General features: G+C 42.7%; 1 protein-coding gene across 1 annotated transcript in view; it reads left to right on the top strand.

Annotated features, from left to right (window-relative positions):
- Window positions 1-5,395: 5,395 nt before the first annotated feature.
- The window catches only part of RAMP1 (receptor activity modifying protein 1), a 67,725-nt gene continuing 53,458 nt past the window's right edge, over window positions 5,396-19,662 (top strand). The window contains exon 1 of the mRNA XM_040441233.1: window positions 5,396-6,913. Coding sequence (XP_040297167.1) covers window positions 6,862-6,913 — 52 coding nt within the window. The 5' untranslated portion in view covers window positions 5,396-6,861. The remainder of the gene's footprint in view (window positions 6,914-19,662) is intronic.

Raw genomic sequence — 19,662 nt, 5'->3', positions numbered from 1 at the left:
CAACAGTTGTCCTTGGTGTTCCTTGCGCCCTACAGTGATCTGACCCCAAATTACAGCAAACCTTTCTGTGAGATTGGGTAACTCTATCCTAAAGGTTCGGTCCTGCGGCAGCATACCCAGTGATTGACCACATAGGAAAGCATACAATAGGGTTGTGCCTATACTTTGCACAACCCTATAAGGTGAGCCTCCAATTTTGCTTCACATTATTGACAATCGTGCTCAGACATACTACCCTATTGTGCGCTCTCCCCATCTTTCTCTACATCCCTAGCGACATTTATTGAAGCGTTTCTGCCTCCAAACAGCCTCCCTTTCATTTCAATGGGAAGCAGCACTTTCTTTTCTTTTTCTAAGTGGAATAAAGAAGCAGCATGCCCTATCTTGGGGCAGAATACCGTATGTGCTGAATCTCCCATTGAAATGAATGGTAAGCATAAAAAAAAAACTGCTCCATGTAAGTCCATGCATATTTTGTGCGTTTGCCACACATTTTGGGCACAAAAACCTTGAGCTGAAAATACAGCTTTGTATTGAAGGGAATAATCATTGGTTAAAAAAAAGTATGTGAAAAAACACTCTGGAAAAAAAAACCTGAGGATTCAGCGCAGACTTTTTATAACGTGTTTTTCAAAACCAGCCACGTGAACTGGCCCTTAAATTGCAATTTCTGCTTTTCAACGTGCCTATGTTCAAAAATAGTTTTTTCCTGTTTCCTTATTTCCTTCTGATGGAATTTGTTCTTGGTTTGTTTGTTTTTTTGGAAGAAAAAAAATCTGGAAACACAGACCACAAATGGTCTTAATCCTTAAGGACAGGGCTAATTTTAGTTTTTTAGCCCCCAGTCTTTCAGGAGCCATAACTTTTTTTTTTATATCTCACATAGCCATATGAAGACTTGTTGTACTTTCCAATGGTTCCATTTTATATTTCATACGATGTAGTATGAAGCTGAAAAAAAATTCTAAAATCAGGTGGAATTGGGAAAATTCCGTCATAGTTTTATGGGTTTCTTTAACATTCTCCGAGTCAGTAGGATTACAGTGATACCACATTTTTATATCGTTTTTCTTCTGTTCTAATGCTGAAAAAAATAAAAACTTTGTAAAAAAAAATATATTTTTCTTTACATCACCATATTCTGACCCCCCATAATGGAGCTCATTTTCTGCAGTGCAATCTGTAGTTTTTATTGATACCATTTTGGAGAGTGTGTGACTTTTTTTTTTTTTATCACTTCATAACTTAACTTATTCAGTTTTTTGGGAGGTGAAGCAATAAAAAAAGATGATTCAGACGTTTTGATTTTTTTCAGTTATGGCATTCACCGTGTATTTTAATAGCACAGGCATTTTGGGACATGGTGATGATAATGATCTTTATTTTTTATTTATGGGAAATGGGAAGGGGGGTGATTTATTTTATTATTTTGAAAGTTTTACATTTATTTTTTTCACTTCCTTTAAGCCCCCCTATGGGACTTTAAAGGGAACCTGTCACCTTTACTATGCTGCCTTGATTGAGAGCAGCACATTATAGTGACAGGCTCGCTGATTTCACCAGGCTGTCACTTCTGGGCTTGCATTCAATACCTTTACAGTACTGACAGGCAAAACCCCACAGCTTAATCCAGTGCTGCAAGGGAGATTAGTCTGATGAGAGTCGTGGTCCTGCTCTCCTCGCATCCTGAAAAGAAACTTGAGGCTCATGGGCAGGAGGCGACAAGTCTCATCAGACTCATCTCCCTTCTGTCTGTCAGTACTGTAAAAGTACTGAATGCTAGCCCTGAAGTGACAGTGAGGGCAGCATAGTAGATAGGTTCCCTTTAACATTGCAGCTTATAGGAGTATTATTATGTTCCTGTGGAGCCCTTCTGAAGCTTCCACAGTAACAGAACAATTCCCTTAATCTCGCAATTGACCACTGCATCTGAGGGATTAAATGTCTGTGATCGGCGTTATGACTGATCACGGACATTGCTTCCAGTTGTCTGCTGTGTAAAACAGCAGGCACCCAGCAGCTATGGCGTCCGTAGAGCTTCCGCATGGGTGCCGTCTTTAAACCCCAGGCTTCTGCTGTATATACGGCGGTCCTCCTTAAGGGGTTAAACCCATGAAGAAGTCCTGTCACCCCTGCTTAAGTAAATACAGTACTTATATAAAATAACAATTCTGTGACATCTTTTTCTTCTTTAAAGAACTGTGTTGTGTTGTTCCTCTATTATTCTTAGAAATGTATGTATAACTTGACAACTGGGTGTTACCATTCCCTTTTCAAAGGGGTGTGTTCCTACACAGTTTGACACTGTCAGTACTGATTGAACAATGTCTGTATAGGTACACACCCCAGCTGAAAACAAAACTGTTGCAGAGAATACAATTATTTACTAAAACAAACTTGTTAGGAGGAATAATGGACACTCAAATTGTAAGCGGCAATTACGCCACTAATCTATGTTGATCATTTCTGACAGGTGGAAACGTTCTACAGGTCTGAAGGACATAACAGTTTTTTTTTCCTTCGCTGTTTTTTTTCACTCTTGATGTTTTTTGTTTTTTGGGGGGGGGGGGGTCTATGGCATTTTTTTTGTCTCATAAACAGCTTTTTGGGCAGTTAAAAATAAAAAATACATGAATTGTGTTGGCTTATTATGGGGTTTTTAGATGGCATCTTTTTTTCCCCATTCAGCCCTAATGAGAAAGTGACATCATTGGAGGGGGGCACACAATTTCCTCTAAAAACACTATATAGTTAAAGGGGTTGTCCGGGTTCAGAGCTGAACCCGGACATACCTCCATTTTCACCCAGGCACCCCCCCTGACTTGAGCATCAGTGCAGTTCATGCTCCGATGCTCTCCTTGCCCTGCGCTAAATCGCGCAGGGAAAAGGCATTTTTAGGAGTTCCGGTGACGTACCGTGGCTCTCCATGGGGCTGCCAGGAAGCCCGGTGACGTCACCGGCACTGATGGGCTGGCTTTAGCACTGTCCTAGCCAGCGCTAAAGCCCGCCCATCAAAGCCGGTGATGTCACCGAACACGAGAGCCCATGCCCTGCGTTATTTAGCGCAGGGCAAGGGAGCACATCGGAGCATGAGATGCTCCGATGCTAGCCTCAGGGATGCTGCCGGGGTGTAAATAAGGGTATGCCCGGGTCCAGCTCTACAGGGAGTGCAGAATTATTAGGCAAGTTGTATTTTTGAGGATTAATTTTATTATTGAACAACAACCATGTTCTCAATGAACCCAAAAAACTCATTAATATCAAAGCTGAATATTTTTGGAAGTAGTTTTTAGTTTGTTTTTAGTTTTAGCTATTTTAGGGGGATATCTGTGTGTGCAGGTGACTATTACTGTGCATAATTATTAGGCAACTTAACAAAAAACAAATATATACCCATTTCAATTATTTATTTTTACCAGTGAAACCAATATAACATCTCAACATTCACAAATATACATTTCTGACATTCAAAAACAAAACAAAAACAAATCAGTGACCAATATAGCCACCTTTCTTTGCAAGGACACTCAAAAGCCTGCCATCCATGGATTCTGTCAGTGTTTTGATCTGATCACCATCAACATTGTGTGCAGCAGCAACCACAGCCTCCCAGACACTGTTCAGAGAGGTGTACTGTTTTCCCTCCTTGTAAATCTCACATTTGATGATGGACCACAGGTTCTCAATGGGGTTCAGATCAGGTGAACAAGGAGGCCATGTCATTAGATTTTCTTCTTTTATACCCTTTCTTGCCAGCCACGCTGTGGAGTACTTGGACGCGTGTGATGGAGCATTGTCCTGCATGAAAATCATGTTTTTCTTGAAGGATGCAGACTTCTTCCTGTACCACTGCTTGAAGAAGGTGTCTTCCAGAAACTGGCAGTAGGACTGGGAGTTGAGCTTGACTCCATCCTCAACCCGAAAAGGCCCCACAAGCTCATCTTTGATGATACCAGCCCAAACCAGTACTCCACCTCCACCTTGCTGGCGTCTGAGTCGGACTGGAGCTCTCTGCCCTTTACCAATCCAGCCACGGGCCCATCCATCTGGCCCATCAAGACTCACTCTCATTTCATCAGTCCATAAAACGTTAGAAAAATCAGTCTTGAGATATTTCTTGGCCCAGTCTTGACGTTTCAGCTTGTGTGTCTTGTTCAGTGGTGGTCGTCTTTCAGCCTTTCTTACCTTGGCCATGTCTCTGAGTATTGCACACCTTGTGCTTTTGGGCACTCCAGTGATGTTGCAGCTCTGAAATATGGCCAAACTGGTGGCAAGTGGCATCTTGGCAGCTGCACGCTTGACTTTTCTCAGTTCATGGGCAGTTATTTTGCGCCTTGGTTTTTCCACACGCTTCTTGCGACCCTGTTGACTATTTTGAATGAAACGCTTGATTGTTCGATGATCACGCTTCAGAAGCTTTGCAATTTTAAGAGTGCTGCATCCCTCTGCAAGATATCTCACTATTTTTGACTTTTCTGAGCCTGTCAAGTCCTTCTTTTGACCCATTTTGCCAAAGGAAAGGAAGTTGCCTAATAATTATGCACACCTAATATAGGGTGTTGATGTCATTAGACCACACCCCTTCTCATTACAGAGATGCACATCACCTAATATGCTTAATTGGTAGTAGACTACCCTCTGGCTCTTGTATATACTACATATTGGTGAGCATTCCTGTCGGGCTGCTCAGCCATGATGGCATATCATAGGCAGGATCACATCATTACCATCTATTGTAGAGCAGTGAGGTGAGGCTCCTTCCCCGTACCCCCTAGCCAGCTCTGCAAGTGGACATAAGCAGTTCTGCTTACATTCAAGGACAGCTTGCTTGAGGCAATTTTAATTTATTCCTGGAGAACCACTTTAAGCAAAAAGCTCATGCTCGCTGCTGTTACCTGTATTGTGGACCTGTAGGGATTGCAGTTGTATGGTACCTCCATGATCGCAATTCTATCTAGAAGTAAGTCTGCAGAAGTGTGCGGTGGAGCAAACCCAAAAAAAAATTCTCATCTATTCTCACAGAATCCCAAAAAATGTATAAAATCGCGGTTACAACATGGATCCATAATGCGGCTATGAGCATGAGCCCTTATTTAAAGCCCACAAGTTAAGCGCTCATGGAATCATAAAAAAATCACCAGTTTTATTATGTCAAATGCATCTGCATGTGATGTGTACCCTTCTGTTTTTTTAAAGTTTCTTTTACACACCTGAATTTTTCTCTTCATAATAATATGTGTGAGCACTTGTCATTAGCGGAAAATAAGAATACTTACCGTAAAGGAAGCACTGGATGTTCCTACTGGACGCTGCTTCCATTTTTAACAAAAAAAAAGAAAAACATAGGGACACAATGCAGACTGAAAATACCGACAATACAACAGTTATCCTGATGGGGAACAATTTAGCGTTAGTGTGAAGCTAGCCTTAGCTGAAAGAAATGCAAGACAAACAAATATTTATATTTTTTGCTAGTGACAGTTTTTTTAAATTTGGGTCCATTTTTAACGCAATATGCGTGAAGCTGTGAAATTTTTTACATGCATTTTCATCCCTTTCTCCATACACACAAAACGTCTAGGAAAAAATACATTCAAATAGGAATTAACATAAAAATGCCACTATAAAAAACATTAAAATTGCATGCAAACAACTAGCAGTAAAAAAAAAATATAAGAGAAAAATTTGTGTGAAGAAAGCCTAAAACTAGTTCAAATAATTGCCAGTATGCACTAGTTAAATAATCCCTTTGGTCTTAGACTGTTTCTGTGTTTTCAGACATAAAATGCATGTGTTAGCAAGGTAGGTAATAGGTGGCTACTGTACTACAGGAAGTGCAGAGAGAATCTCATGAATGTGGCATGATCAGTTTGCAAGGACAACTGGAAATGACAAGTACTGGTGCAGTTTCTGCACTGTCAATGTGGCTGGAAGCAGCACCGAAGTCAGAAAACTCAAGAATTCTATTACAGAAGGAGACAGTCCTCCCAGCTGTACTGTGTGACTCTTGCAATCAGCACCACATACACTAGCAGCCCAATGACAGAAGCATTCCTGGCATTATAGTTCAAGATCTCAGCTGCAGGCTCTTCCTACAGATCCTATTTATGTCAGATCTGGATCTAAACTTAGATGCAAGCAACAGAAAAGAACTTGGAGAGCCAGGAGACCCTCCACTTACTACTTTACACAGGAGCAGGCAGGATCCTCCCTATCTATACAAAGGCACTGGAGAGCCTGGAGCTACACACCTACAGAAGTCGTGAAGAAAACCCCTCCACCTACACAGAGTGAAGGCTAATCCTATCCACCTACACACAAACAGACCTGCAGCTAAGAGGGGGCTTCCACACATCCTCATCAAAGCCATCCTTAGGAGAAAAGATCACAACCTGCTCAGGAGGACTCCGAACTCAACCAGGAGAGACCTAGAACTTCATGGAAGTGTTTATCAGCAACCAGAAAATAATCTAAAGCAGTGCAAGATGAATGAGACATAGGATACATAGGCTTTCCTGAGAGACATCCCCTGCAGTTGTTTAGCAGATATCAAAGACGACTTCTCCAAATCTCCAGTAAAGAAGAAGGATAAGCCACATACAGAATCCAGACTGTAGAGTCCTCTTGGTGCATCTTCTAAGATTGAGCAGTGCACCTTTGTTTTCTGAGGACCATAAAACACCCACACGTGGTTGGTCCATTTAAGAACCTCCCTCATCATCTTGGGGGTATTTGGAAGTTCTCTTTCTCTTGGAATTGCCTGGTTCTTTATATACTGAGAGTGGGGAGCCCAGACTTGTATAGTCAGATGATCAATGTTTTTCTACAAAGCACCCTAAGCTGTGGACAAATTGTCCAGAAATGAACCTGGGATTTCTCCTTACATCCAGACATCTCCTCTGGATTCTCCTAGGTAAGAGACTTTTCAGCATGTCATCTGTAATGCAATCTTTAAAATATGCAGTTCTACCTATGACTCTTGTGGTGTAACATCCAAATGTTTGTAATTACCATAATGATTTTATGTCACCACCCAGAGGTGCCTGTCCTGTGACACATCTGCCAAATATTTGATATCTGCCTTCCTGTGCAACCTACCTGCTTACTCCCTGAGAGTATACCTGTTCTTCAGAGCACTGATGTAATCTGACTTATCTCCTATTCTGTAAAGTGATAGAACAAAATTATTGTATAGCAACTTGAAAATATCTGAACTCTCAGGTGTCAGGGTATCTTCTTTATTGGCTGCTATGGGCAGGTAGCAGAGATGTTGTTTTTGTGTTCAAATATAATTGTCCTCGCCAATAAATATGTAAACAGCGAGGGACATTTACTAAGCCAAACAGACCAAAAAGTACATATTTTTTTTATTACGGTTACCTAAAACATCGTTTTTATTCATGTTTAGCAATAAAAGGTTATCAATCGCTGAGTACCCCAATGGCATCTAGTATCTAGAACAGGGATCAGCAACCTTCGGCACTCCAGCTGTTGTGAAACTACAATTCCCAACATGCTCCATTCATTTCTATGAGAGTTCTGAGAAGAGTAGAGAGGAAGTATGCATGCTGGGAGTTGTAGTTTCACAACAGCTGGAGTGCCGGAGGTTGCGGACCCCTGAGACATGACTGAGAGAAGTTGTAATATGCTCCAAATTCATTAAATACATGCACCATTTTTATACGCCAATCATCCGGTAGAAGGAAAAGTGGCTAATAACCCTAGCGGCATATGCCAAATATATTATGCTACGTGCTTTTTGCATCCTATGGCATTACTGATGCAGTACTGTCGATGAGTTAAAAAAAAAAATGTCTTTCACCTTGTGGGATTGCACATGCAAACACCAAAATCCAAGCTACCACTAAAACTGACCACAGAAATGTGGACAGCTTTGACAGTTTATCCCAATTAACGGTGATCTGGTCATGTATTTGTCATGCAAATAACTGAAAATTTGACAATCTGTTTAAATTTTGATACCTTAAATTGTATTTTTTGGGCTGGGTACTCAGATGAAGCCTATGGTACAGTTGTGACTAGTGTGATATGTTTTTATCTCCCTTATGCATCTGGAAATATTTTTTTTTTATTCATTCCAAGGGAAAAGGAGCATAAATCAAAGTTCCCAATGACAGACGTAAACAATAGTGTACTATAATTATGAACATTTTGAAAAGTATACAAAACGAATTATGAGAATTGAGCGTGATCCTGAGATAAAGCTTTACTATCAATCACCATGCTACCCTTTGTATTGGGTCTAGAGCGGGGATCAAGTACTATGTAAGATGTATACCTGGACCATCTTTTTATTTGCAGCTTGAGATACGGCCATGTGCTACTGCATCTAAGGCCTCTTGCCCACAAACGTATATTCTTTCCGTATCCGTTACGGGGTTTTAATGGGTCCGCAAAAAAGTTACTCATGCATTCTGTTTCCGTATGTCTGTATTTCCGTTCCGCAAAAAAATATAACATGTCCTATTATCGTCCGCATTATAGACAAGGATAGTACTGTTCTATAAGGGGCCAGCTGCTCCGTTCCGCAAAATACGGAATGCTCACGGACGTCATCCGTATTTTTTGCGGACCGCAAAATACATATACTAATACTAGTTTTCCCTTTTAAAAGTAAATGCCATTGGTCAATTCACAGGTGACTTTGCAGTAAGGCTCTGTTCACATCTGCTTCAGAGGTTCCAGTGGCAATTCACCATAATGTAATGGGAAGAATGCAGCTACAAGCATCACTGTTGTTCTTGTCAAAACAATGACCACAACAAAAATCCTAACAGACCTCACTGTAAGCCAATGAGGTCTGTCAGGCACATTTGATTATAAGACTGATCCGTCAGAACATTAGGGCTTCTGTTACGACCTTGGACATGTGTCTTTTTTTTAACCTATATAACAGTGTAACTATCTGTTCCATTTTTTTCATTGCTTAAAGGGGTTGTCCGCATTTTACTATTGATGACCTATCCTCATCCCGGCACCCCCGACAATCAGCTGTTTGAAGAGAAGGCAGCGCTCCTACGAGCACTGCCTTCTCTGCTCTGTTTATCTGCTTGCCGCAGCAATTATGATGGTGAGCATTACATTTGCTGCGGAAGCAGGTAAACAGAGCAGAGAAGGCAGTGCTTGTACGAGCACTGCCTTCTCTTCAAATAGCTGATTGGCAGGGGTGCTGGGAGTCAGACCCTTGCCGATCTGATATTGATGACCTATCCTAAGGATAGGTCCTGGTGTTCTGCACTTCAGAGTAGGCTGTGAAAGGTGACTGGTCGTGTGCAGAGCCTATGCACAGGTCCCACTCTTTTACTTGTACTTTGAACAAACTTTTGATATGTTGTAGGCACTTATTAAAAGATTAGATTGGTGGAGGTTTGAGCTCTGAGACCCCCACGATCTCTAGAACGAGGGGCGAGAAGCGCACGTATACTGCGCTCTCTCCTCGCTTCCTGACAGGAAGAGCGATTGATTCAGTAGAAAGTCTGTGGGCACATCTCGGGCAGCGAGGAGAGAGAGCACGATATGCATGTGCTTCTCTCCCCTCATTCTAGAGATCAATGGGGTCTTGGTGCTCAGACCTCCACCGATCTAAACTTTTGATAGGTCCCTACAACCTATCAAAAGTTTGTTCAAAGTACAGTGCCACTTTAAGGATGTTTATTAGAATAAATAAGAGGTTGCTAAGAATCCAGTATCAGATTGTATTCGTACATGCTGGTAACTTGACCGGTCTTCAGGCTCAGTGGATGTACAGTGCTGCCCAGGCTGCCTCAGTAGTAAATATTGTCCAGCAGCAGGTTAGAGGGTTGTCAGGCCTGTTCCTGTGACATGACCCCCTAGTAACAGTACCCAGCAGAAAATCAGCAGTACCTTTGTAAACATTAAACTGAGTGTGACAGCACTAAGTAACTGCAGGTCATTTATCATCCGACATGGAGAAGAGGCGTTCTCCTGCTTCACCTCTTTGCCAGCTGTGGCTACAGACATTTGTAAGATCTTCAAGAGCAAATTGCATGGGACTTATGACTTTTTAGCACATGACCTACTTATTGTTAGTTTTCTCTCCTGAACATGCAACAACTCACGTGCCATGCAGTGTACAGTATTCCACGAGACAAGAGTTGTGTGTATCTCCAGTCTACAACCATTTTTATCTTCAGTTTTAAAAACGGCCCGCACATGCACCCATTGCCAGACATTTATCAACGCCCTTATGCCACTATTGTGGCGAAAAGAAAGTCACAAATTATGGCACACGGCATATTTGCTCCATAATTTCTTCTCACATTTTTAAAAAGTGGCAATAAAAGTGGGTGGGGTTAGCTAGGGGGGGGGGGGGGGGTATGGCCTCCTGTAGCCCACCGGATCATTTAAGGTAGCCAAACCCATTCAATAGCCGTCCCAGCTCCCCCATACACATGCATGTTTGGCGCAGATGAACTTGTATGTATGTTAAATTGGAAGAAGGGAGAAAGCCACTGTTAGATACCTCTGAAGGCGGCTTATCTCATGGGAGAACGAAAGCATAGGGCAAAAATATTCACTTCTCCCAATCCTTGTGTAACACCCCAGAGTTGTGTTACTAGACGCTACGATCTTCTAAGAGCCTTTATACTGTCATCAGATATAATTTACATTATTTCTTCCACAAATGTGAACATAAATATATGTTAAATTTAATTGTTCATGTAATTTGCCTAGTTACCAGTAGGTGACAGCAACTCATTGGCAAGTACAGCTTAGTGTTTAGTGCATCTAAGCTAGAATGGTGCATCTAAGCTAACATGGGTGGAGAAGGAAGTTAGTCAGTGTAGTCTCACCCCTGTTAGAGGAAGGCTGAGTGATAGTGTCCAGGAGAACCCCTGCATAGGGAAGACAGCAAGGACCTAGTCTTGGCTGAGACTTGGTCATACTCCCAATCTGAGCACCTTCAGCTCAGCTGGATCAAGAAAAGCAGAAAACTACAGACAACCTCCTGAGTTCCAGGAAGAAAGCATCCCCTGAGAATTAATCTGAGAGATAAGTCCAGAGGCCTAGGAGAAACCATATCCTTCTCAGCTAGTCTTTCCCCACACAGCAGAAGTTACAGATAAGTGCAGAAGCTAACCCTGCCACAATTACAGAGCTAACAAGCAGACGTTTTATCCTGCAAGCACCAAATTTAAAGCGGAAGTATTCATTCCTGCCAATGATTGCCAAAACCTGCTGAGCTGTATACGGCTTGGATGCAAGTTACTTCAAGTATAGAAACGTTTGAACTTCATCTAAAGGTCTGGACATAATTTCTTCTGCAAAATTCCTCTATTACTCCTACTATCACTACACTCAAATTTATTGCAAGTGAGCCAGGAAGCCAAAAGTCCAGCCGTACCCAGGTAGGAGACACTGTGACACAACTACCACAAAACTATTGAGACATTATAGGCCATTACACTACTCTGGCATTCCTAATCTGGGACGTGCGTTATAACACCTTGGAAGGGCCCTGGGATAGTACCCTGCGCAAGCTGCAATTGGCTTCACGACAAATACAGAATATTAACAACCAGTATCCTGGCTATTGCACTGGTCCCCCCCAACATCATCTGACAGGGAAGAGTGGGAAGCCCCCCACATACATTAGACTGTCAGCCGAATCTCTCATTTTCAGTGGGTTCAGCTGACAATACTCTAGTATGTATGGGAGGTCTCACTCCAGAAACCAGCGTAAATGAAAGCTCAAATTGCGTTGGCTCATTACTGGTTTGATACACGGACTGCCTGGCAATGCAACAAATTTATTAAGAGGCCTGTGCCTCTTAATAAATTTGGCACAATTCTGTGCCGACGGACTTTATACCACCATGGGGCCAATCTGAGAAACTCGGTCCATGCCCCATTGTCGTCTTTCTTTGCGGATCAAACTTGTCCATTAAGTGTAAAGCATTTGACAGTGAAGGTGTATCAGAGTTATTTCAGAAATGTCCTGCCATGTCATACGTTTCTGCAGTACTCAGGGTTGGATGTGACTTTTAGACCCTACGGAGGCTGCATGAGATTGAAGTGTAAGGCCTCTTTCACACAAGCAAGTTTTCCATCTGGATGCGATGCATGTTGTGAACAGAGAGCATCCGGACTGAATCTGGACCCATTCATTTCTACGTGATTGTCGTTGATCACTGATCATTCCTGCTCTCAGGAAAAATTGCAGCATGTTGTATATTGTGCGTTTTTCACGCAGCCCTGGCCCCATAGAAGTGAATGAGGCTTGCGTGAAAAACGGAAGGCAATGTGTTTTTCACTGATGGTTGCTAGGAGATGCTGAGTGTTATTCTTCACACACGTGAAAAATGTATCAAAAATTTATTGCATCCGCGCGGGGAAAAAAACTGAAACACAACCCAATCGCAGATAAAATTTATTCAACTTGAAAACCATCCGTTCTTCCCTGAACAGACGCTAACATTTCCCATATCGCTTGTCTGAAATAAGCCCAAGACTTGTGACGGAGAACTGAATTTCTGGGGAATGTAAGCAAATTAATTGGAATCATTTAATTTTTTTTTGTTCCTTTATGTTGCTTTCCACAAATAATAACAATTACGGTTGTTTACTAGAGGACGGGAACATTTGGTATTTCACAAGAAAAAGATTCTGTGAGAAGGCCAATTATGTGCAGACCAAATTGGTTCTCTGCATACCATATATAAAAGGCAACAAGCGAACGGTTTCCTGTTACTAACCCCCCCCCCCCTCCCCCTCAATCAGTGTAATGTTCAGCCATGGGGTGCTGTACTTGTAAGCATCTATGCTGCCAATTTTTTGTGATGAGTTTGGATGTGCGGGTGAAGCACATAAAAGCCATGTGCTTCACCTATATTTGCCACGCAACTGAAAATCACATGGCAGATCATGATAAAGCCACACATAGTAAATTAGCACTTTGATATTGATGACCTATCAATATCAGAAAAGTGGGGGTCTGATACCCAGCACCCCCACTGATCAGTTGTTCGGGTCAGCCACTGGCACTGAAAACGGTCCAGTTGACGGAGCCAGAAGCAGGACACTCCGTCCACCGTGTAGTTTCTAGTGCCGGTGTACTGCAGCTCAGCTCCCATTTACTTGAAAGGGAGCTATGCTTCAGTAACCCTGGTGTGGTCACTGCCCGGTGGATGGAGCCTTCTGCTTCTGACTCTGTCCATTGTTTATTTTCCGGCATGATTGGCTGAGTTGTGAGGTGTCAGACCCCCACCAATGTGATATTGATGATCAATCTGGAGGATAGATGATCAATATCGAAAATGTGGAATACCTCTGTAAAATGAAAAAGATACAGAGGAGCATTCTGCATTACATTTAAAGAAAAGCTTTCATGGGTCCAAACATTATATACTAAGTATCAGGATACGTAGGGCATAGTGCAGGGATCTAACTGCACTTACTCTTTTTCCTTGGCACTGCTCCGTTCGCCCGCTGTGGCCCCGTTGTATTCTCCCGCCTGGTATGCCAATTTTAGCATCGGAACAGTGAGGAGGAGACTAAGTCTGTCTCTATGGGGCGTCTCCTTCTCAATTGCAGCAGAGAGCATCACAGCCAGGGAGAAAAAAAAACTCACCCTCTCCCTAGCTGTGACGCTCTGCGCCGCGATTGGACAGCGCTACAGTCAGGGAGAAGGAGACGCCCATGGAGAAACACTTAGTCTCCTCCTCATTGTTCTGATGCTAAAATTAGCATACCAGGCGGGAGAATACAACGGGGGCCACAGCGGGCGAACGGAGCGGCGCCCAGAAAAAAGAGTAAGTGCAGTTAGTTCCCTGCACTATGCCCTACGTATCCTGATACTTAGTTTATAATGTCTGGACCCATGAAAGGGCCTCTCTAAAATGTAATTTGCCCATATGGCACTTTTACTCTGCTAATAAAGATGGGAGGGGGGTCCCAAGAATCTTTCTCTCACGCACTACACATTTATGTCCTTTGCTTAGGACTGGCTATATACGTTTTGTATATGTACCTTTTGTCGGAAGATCTGTTTAAGTAGAAACATAGAATGTGTCGGCAGATAAGAACCATTTGGCCCATCTAGTCTGCCCAATATACTGAATACTATGAATAGCCCTTGTCCCTATCTTATATGAAGGATGGCCTTATGCCTATCCCATGCATGCTTAAACTCCTTCACTGTATTTGCAGCTACCACTTCTGCAGGAAGGCTATTCCATGCATCCACTACTCTCTCAGTAAAGTAATACTTCCTGATATTACTTTTAAACCTTTGCCCCTCTAATTTAAAACTATGTCGTCTTGTAGCAGTTTTTCTTCTTTTAAATATTCTCTCCTCTTTTACCTTGTTGATTCCCTTTATGTATTTAAAGGTTTCTATCATATCCCCTCTGTCTCGTCTTTCTTCCAAGCTATACATGTTAAGGTCCTTTAATCTTTCCTGGTAAGTTTTATCCTGCAATCCATGTACCAGTTTAGTAGCTCTTCTCTGAACTCTCTCCAAAGTATCAATATCCTTCTGGAGATATGGTCTCCAGTACTGAGCACAATACTCCAAATGAGGTCTCACTAGTGCTCTGTAGAGCGGCATGAACACCTCCCTCTTTCTACTGGTAATTCCTCTCCCTATACACCCAAGCATTCTGCTAGCATTTCCTGCTGCTCTATGACCTTGTCTGCCTACCTTTAAGTCTTCTAAAATAATGACCCCTAAATCCCTTTCCTCAGATACTGAGGTTAGGACTGGATCACTGATTTTATATTCTGCCCTTGGGTTTTTACGCCCCAGGTGCATTTTCTTGCACTTATCAACAATAAATTTTAGTTGCCAGCTTTTTGACGATTCCTCTAGCTTACCTAAATCCTTTTCCATTTGGTGTATCCCTCCAGGGACATCAACCCTGTTACAAATCTTCTGTAATGATCTGCTCTGGGCAATAAAACATTTTTGTGAAGTCAAGTATCCTTGATGCAAATGCTCCATTACTGTGTGAATATCGGCTTCAATTTTCATTATAACCTCCTATTCACACCTCCTTAATTAGCATCTAAATCATATCATGCAAGAATAATTTGTATAGAAGATTTTTGCTTTGAATGTGTGCGGCGGGGGCCTCCCCCAAGGGCCCTTTAAGAGGAAAAAGTACTTGTTTCCGTGACGCGAGTTGCAGTGAAGCAACAAGGGCGCAGGGCCCCTTTTTAGTGATATTGTAGATGGTACCCAGGTGTAGGAATGCCAGAGTGGTGTAGGGTGGCCTAAATGTCCCTTAATGTTGGTGCACGTGTCATGCTGTTCCTACCTAGATACTCTGGACTGTAGGCGTTGGCTCAGAATTATGCTATACCAGGGAGTCTCTTTCTCCTGGCATCTGAGGCTCTAAGCTTCTGCCTCCATATTCAGCTGAGCTGAAGGTTCTCCAGCTGGCCTGGGCAAGGCCACGTCCAACAGGAACATGCACCTGATGCACACCTAACCCCAAGCAGGGGGTAAGCTAAAACGGACTAGAACTGGTCTCCATCCTTCCTGCAGCAAGTGGGACACGCCCACCACACCACAGAGGGGAGTGTTAGAATGGAAGGAAAGGTTCCACTCTATCTAGGATAGCTCTGACATCTTTTCTGCCACCTGCTGGTGAACCAGGCATATTACACGTGAACATAAACAGTTGCAAAATAGGAAATGCACATTATATAGGACCTGGAAATAAATACACAGGATGACATTAGGTTAACCATAGGAGATAGTGGCAAGGTGCAGAAGTGGTAATGCCATTTTGGGGCGTTACAAATGTGCTGCCCACATCATAGTGGTGTTTCGGTAAAGAGTCTTTTTCATGCTTTTCCTGGAATCTATTGTATGGTAAAATGTGAGAGTCTACAGGTCACATATATATATGCTACTAGAAGATCTTTTCAACCTTTGCTGCACAGAAACACATAATGGCTGCTGTAGACAGATCTGGCTGAATCTTTGCAGAGTCAGGACTGAGAGATTTAATAGCAGAAAACACCGGATATGATATTGATACCCAGTGACAGGAATTAGCCTGTCTTTAATATCACACAGCATTCCATGCCCTGCTCCTATGCGAGACTGCTCTGCAGACCTTGCGAGTCATTGCTCTTGTAGGTTGTATGTAGGAGACAAATGAATCTTAAACTTAGGAAAGGAGCATCTATTTTTAAATGAGCAAAATAAATTGTATAACCAGTCGAGGACGCTGCCTTCTTGTTGCTTACTTTCTGTTATGTGTTGTTTTTTAATCATGTTTATTGCAACTTTATTTGCTACTTTCATTTATTTTATTTTATTTCTGGTCGTTGCTTTTTAAACTACAATGTTCTGTGATGCCATTGAAGGGGTTTCTCACTTCAGCATTTTCAATGTAGAGAAAGTTAAAGAGGACCTTTCATGGGTCTGAACATTGTAAGATAACTATCTGGACATGTAGAGCGGCGCCCCGGGATCTCACTGCACTTACTATTATCCCTGGGCGCCGCCCCGTTCGCCCGCTGTGGCCCCGTTACCTTCTCCCGCGCTGTATGGTAATTGCTACTATCGGTAAACCAGGGAGGAGTCTGCCCTGTTTCTCCCTGGGCGTTCCTTCTCCCTGGCTGTAGAGCTGTCCAATCGCAGCGCAGAGCTCAAAGCCTGGGATGGTTAATTTTTGGTTGAGTTTAGGGATGAGCGAATCGACTTTGGATGTTTCATTTTCGTAATACTTTGTTTGAATACTGTACGGAGCGAGCGCCCCTTACAGTATTAGAATGTATTGGCTCCTATGAGCCGAAGTTATTACTTGGCGAAGTCTCGCGAGTTTTCGAATAATAATTTCATAAATAAATTTTTACTGAAAAAAACATTTCCCGAACTCGGGTTCGGTTCCAAAAGATACCTTTGCAACCGAACCAGAGTTCGGGAAATGCTTTTTAACAGTAGAAATTTATTTATGAAATTATTATTCGAAAACTCGCGAGACTTCGCCAAGTAATAACTTTGGCTCATAGGAGCCAATACATTGGATGTTTCGCTCATCCGTAGTTGAGGCCTCAAGTTAAAATCGGATTTAAGAATTTGAAAATGAAAAGGTTTCCCAGCAGAAAATTCTGATTATTGAGAACGGTTCTTCATTATGATACCCTTAAAGGTACACTAGACTCCCCGATGCCGTGTTCCCTTCCGGCAATCGTCAGCTAGCGGAGGACACTGCTAATATTACATGCAGCGATGTCCTCCGTGCCATTGGGAGGTGCGATCGCTATGCCATCACGCTTCCCCATGCAGGGCAGCGGTGTGACAGCGGCAGATCGCTATTACACAGCACGATCTGCCACCGGTACCATGCTTTAAAAACACAATTGCCCAATGCTCATTCATCAGGTATTTGGAGGCAGTATTAGACTGCCAGATGACCGCTAACAGGCATTTATAGGAACGCTCATTGGCGAAAATCTTCCAGAACATCTGGCAGTCTAGTGCACCCTTTAGGGTACTTTCATAGCGTTTTTCTTTTCCGGCACTGAGTTCCGTCCTAGGGGCTCTATACCGGAAAAGAACTGATCAGGCATACCCCTATGCATTCTGAATGGAGAGTAATCCGTTCAGGATGCATCAGGATGTCTTCAGTTCAGTCATTTTGACTCCAGCGAAAAAAACTATAGACTTGCCTGAATGTAGGATCCGGCATTTTTTCCCATAGCAATGTATTAGTGCCGGATCTGGTATTCAAAATACCGGAATGTCGGATCCGTCCTTCCGGTCTGCGCATGCGCAGACCGAAAAAAAGGTGAAAAGAATAAATGCCGGATCCGTTTTGCCGGATGACACCGGAAAGACGGATCCGGCATTTCAATGCATTTTTCTGACTGATCAGGCATTTTTAAGACTGATCATGATCCTGATCAGTCTTACAAATGCCATCAGTTGGCATACGTTTTGCCGGATCGGTGACGGAACTGCTTGCCGGATCTCTCTGCCGCAAGTGCGAAAGTAGCCTTAGGCCGAGTTCACACTTCAGTTATTTGATCAGTTATTACCATAAGTTATTGTGAGCCACAACCAGCAGTGATGTCTACTCAGAGATCAGGTATAATGGAAAGATTTGCACCTGTTCTGTGTTTTTGACTCACAATAACTGATGGAAATAACTGAAGTGTGAACTCAGCTTTATCCTTTGTATGCAAATGTCTCTTCAGGCATTGCTGAGTATATGTACACTAATCCCTTTCAGCTATTGCTTTGAGAAATTCATCATTTGTTGTCCTTGAATATTGCAAAGAACTTTATCATTCTCTTCTGTATCACTGATGAATCATATACGTGGATGAAAATGACTGTGGCTCCAGATATATGAAGGAGCAGAAGAGTAACAATACAGCAGCAGAGGTATGTAATGTGACGCTGGATACATTTTAGAGGTTATTGAGCCAGTTAACCACCCACATTACGGTAGTTTCTAGACAAATGCTCTTTTCATGTTCTTGTCATAGAATGATCTGAATTAATTATTGCGGCCTTGAAGCATCAGATGGACTGAAGTAATAAGATAAGTCGATCCTCTTCATAGTTAGTTGAGCTTTTTGTTCCCCATGTGCCTGAGGCTACTCTGCCTTTCTTCTCAATAAAAAAGTTAAAGCTTTTAACTTTTCGTGTCCTCCGTCAGTGTTTCAATGTTTTATACCTTATCGTTGATGGAAGTATTGAGGCGCTGCACTAGGTGTTATTTCTGAGGTTCTTCGTCATTATGAGGTACAAGCATACCATAGAAAACACATTGATATAACGGGTGCAAAGGAAAATGGGAGCAGCTGCATATGCAACCAATCAGAGACCCTTTTGAAAACAAACTAAGCAATCTGGTGGAAAAATGTCTACAGATGACTGCTCCTTTTTGGGTACTGTTCAGTGAAACCCTGCACAATGTATACCCAATATTATCATTTTCAGGATCCTCGTCTTTGGCACAAATTCTATACTTGTAAGTAACCAATATAAATGCTTCTTTTCTGTCATTGTCCTCGTCTTAAAGGGGTTGTGCAAGAATAGGGGACCTTTAAAGTGAAGATTATGTACCTGCTTCCCAGCTCCTTCTCTCTGGGCTCCCATTCTGCAGCGGTGACCGGCTCCCCTTCCGTCTTGACAAATGATACAAGTGATCCTGTCTCTGCTGCAGCCAGATGTTTACATCAAGGGAGCCCAGCGGAGCATCACGGGCCGGAAGGAGCGGGAAGCCAGCGCCCAGAAGTAGGCAAGTAATCTTCCCTTTACATGTCCAGTAAAGTGTGTGTGTGAGGGGGTTTGGGGGTTACCAACCTCCCCATTCTTGCACAACCCCTGTATGGCCATTAAACAGCATTCTGGAGTGTTAGTGTATTGATGACCTGTCCACAGAATAGGTCATCAGTATCAGATCAGCAGGCGTCTGACTCCCAGTACCTCTGCCGATCAGCTGGTTGAGGAAGCCATGGCACTTGTGTGAGCGCTTTGTCTTCTTTATGGTTTACTTGAATGCCATCTCTCTCTTGTAGTAGCAGTGTCATTACACCTTCCTCTCCCATTCACTTGAATGGGACAAACAGGTCTAATTACACTACACCCTCACTACAAGGGAAACAGCATGCAGGTAACACCGTAGAGGACGCAGCTCTCACACGAGCACCTCA

The sequence above is a fragment of the Bufo bufo genome, chromosome 7 (genome assembly GCF_905171765.1).
Source record: "Bufo bufo chromosome 7, aBufBuf1.1, whole genome shotgun sequence".
Taxonomy (NCBI): Eukaryota; Metazoa; Chordata; class Amphibia; order Anura; family Bufonidae; genus Bufo; species Bufo bufo.
This window is presented reverse-complemented; position numbering and strand designations above follow the sequence as displayed.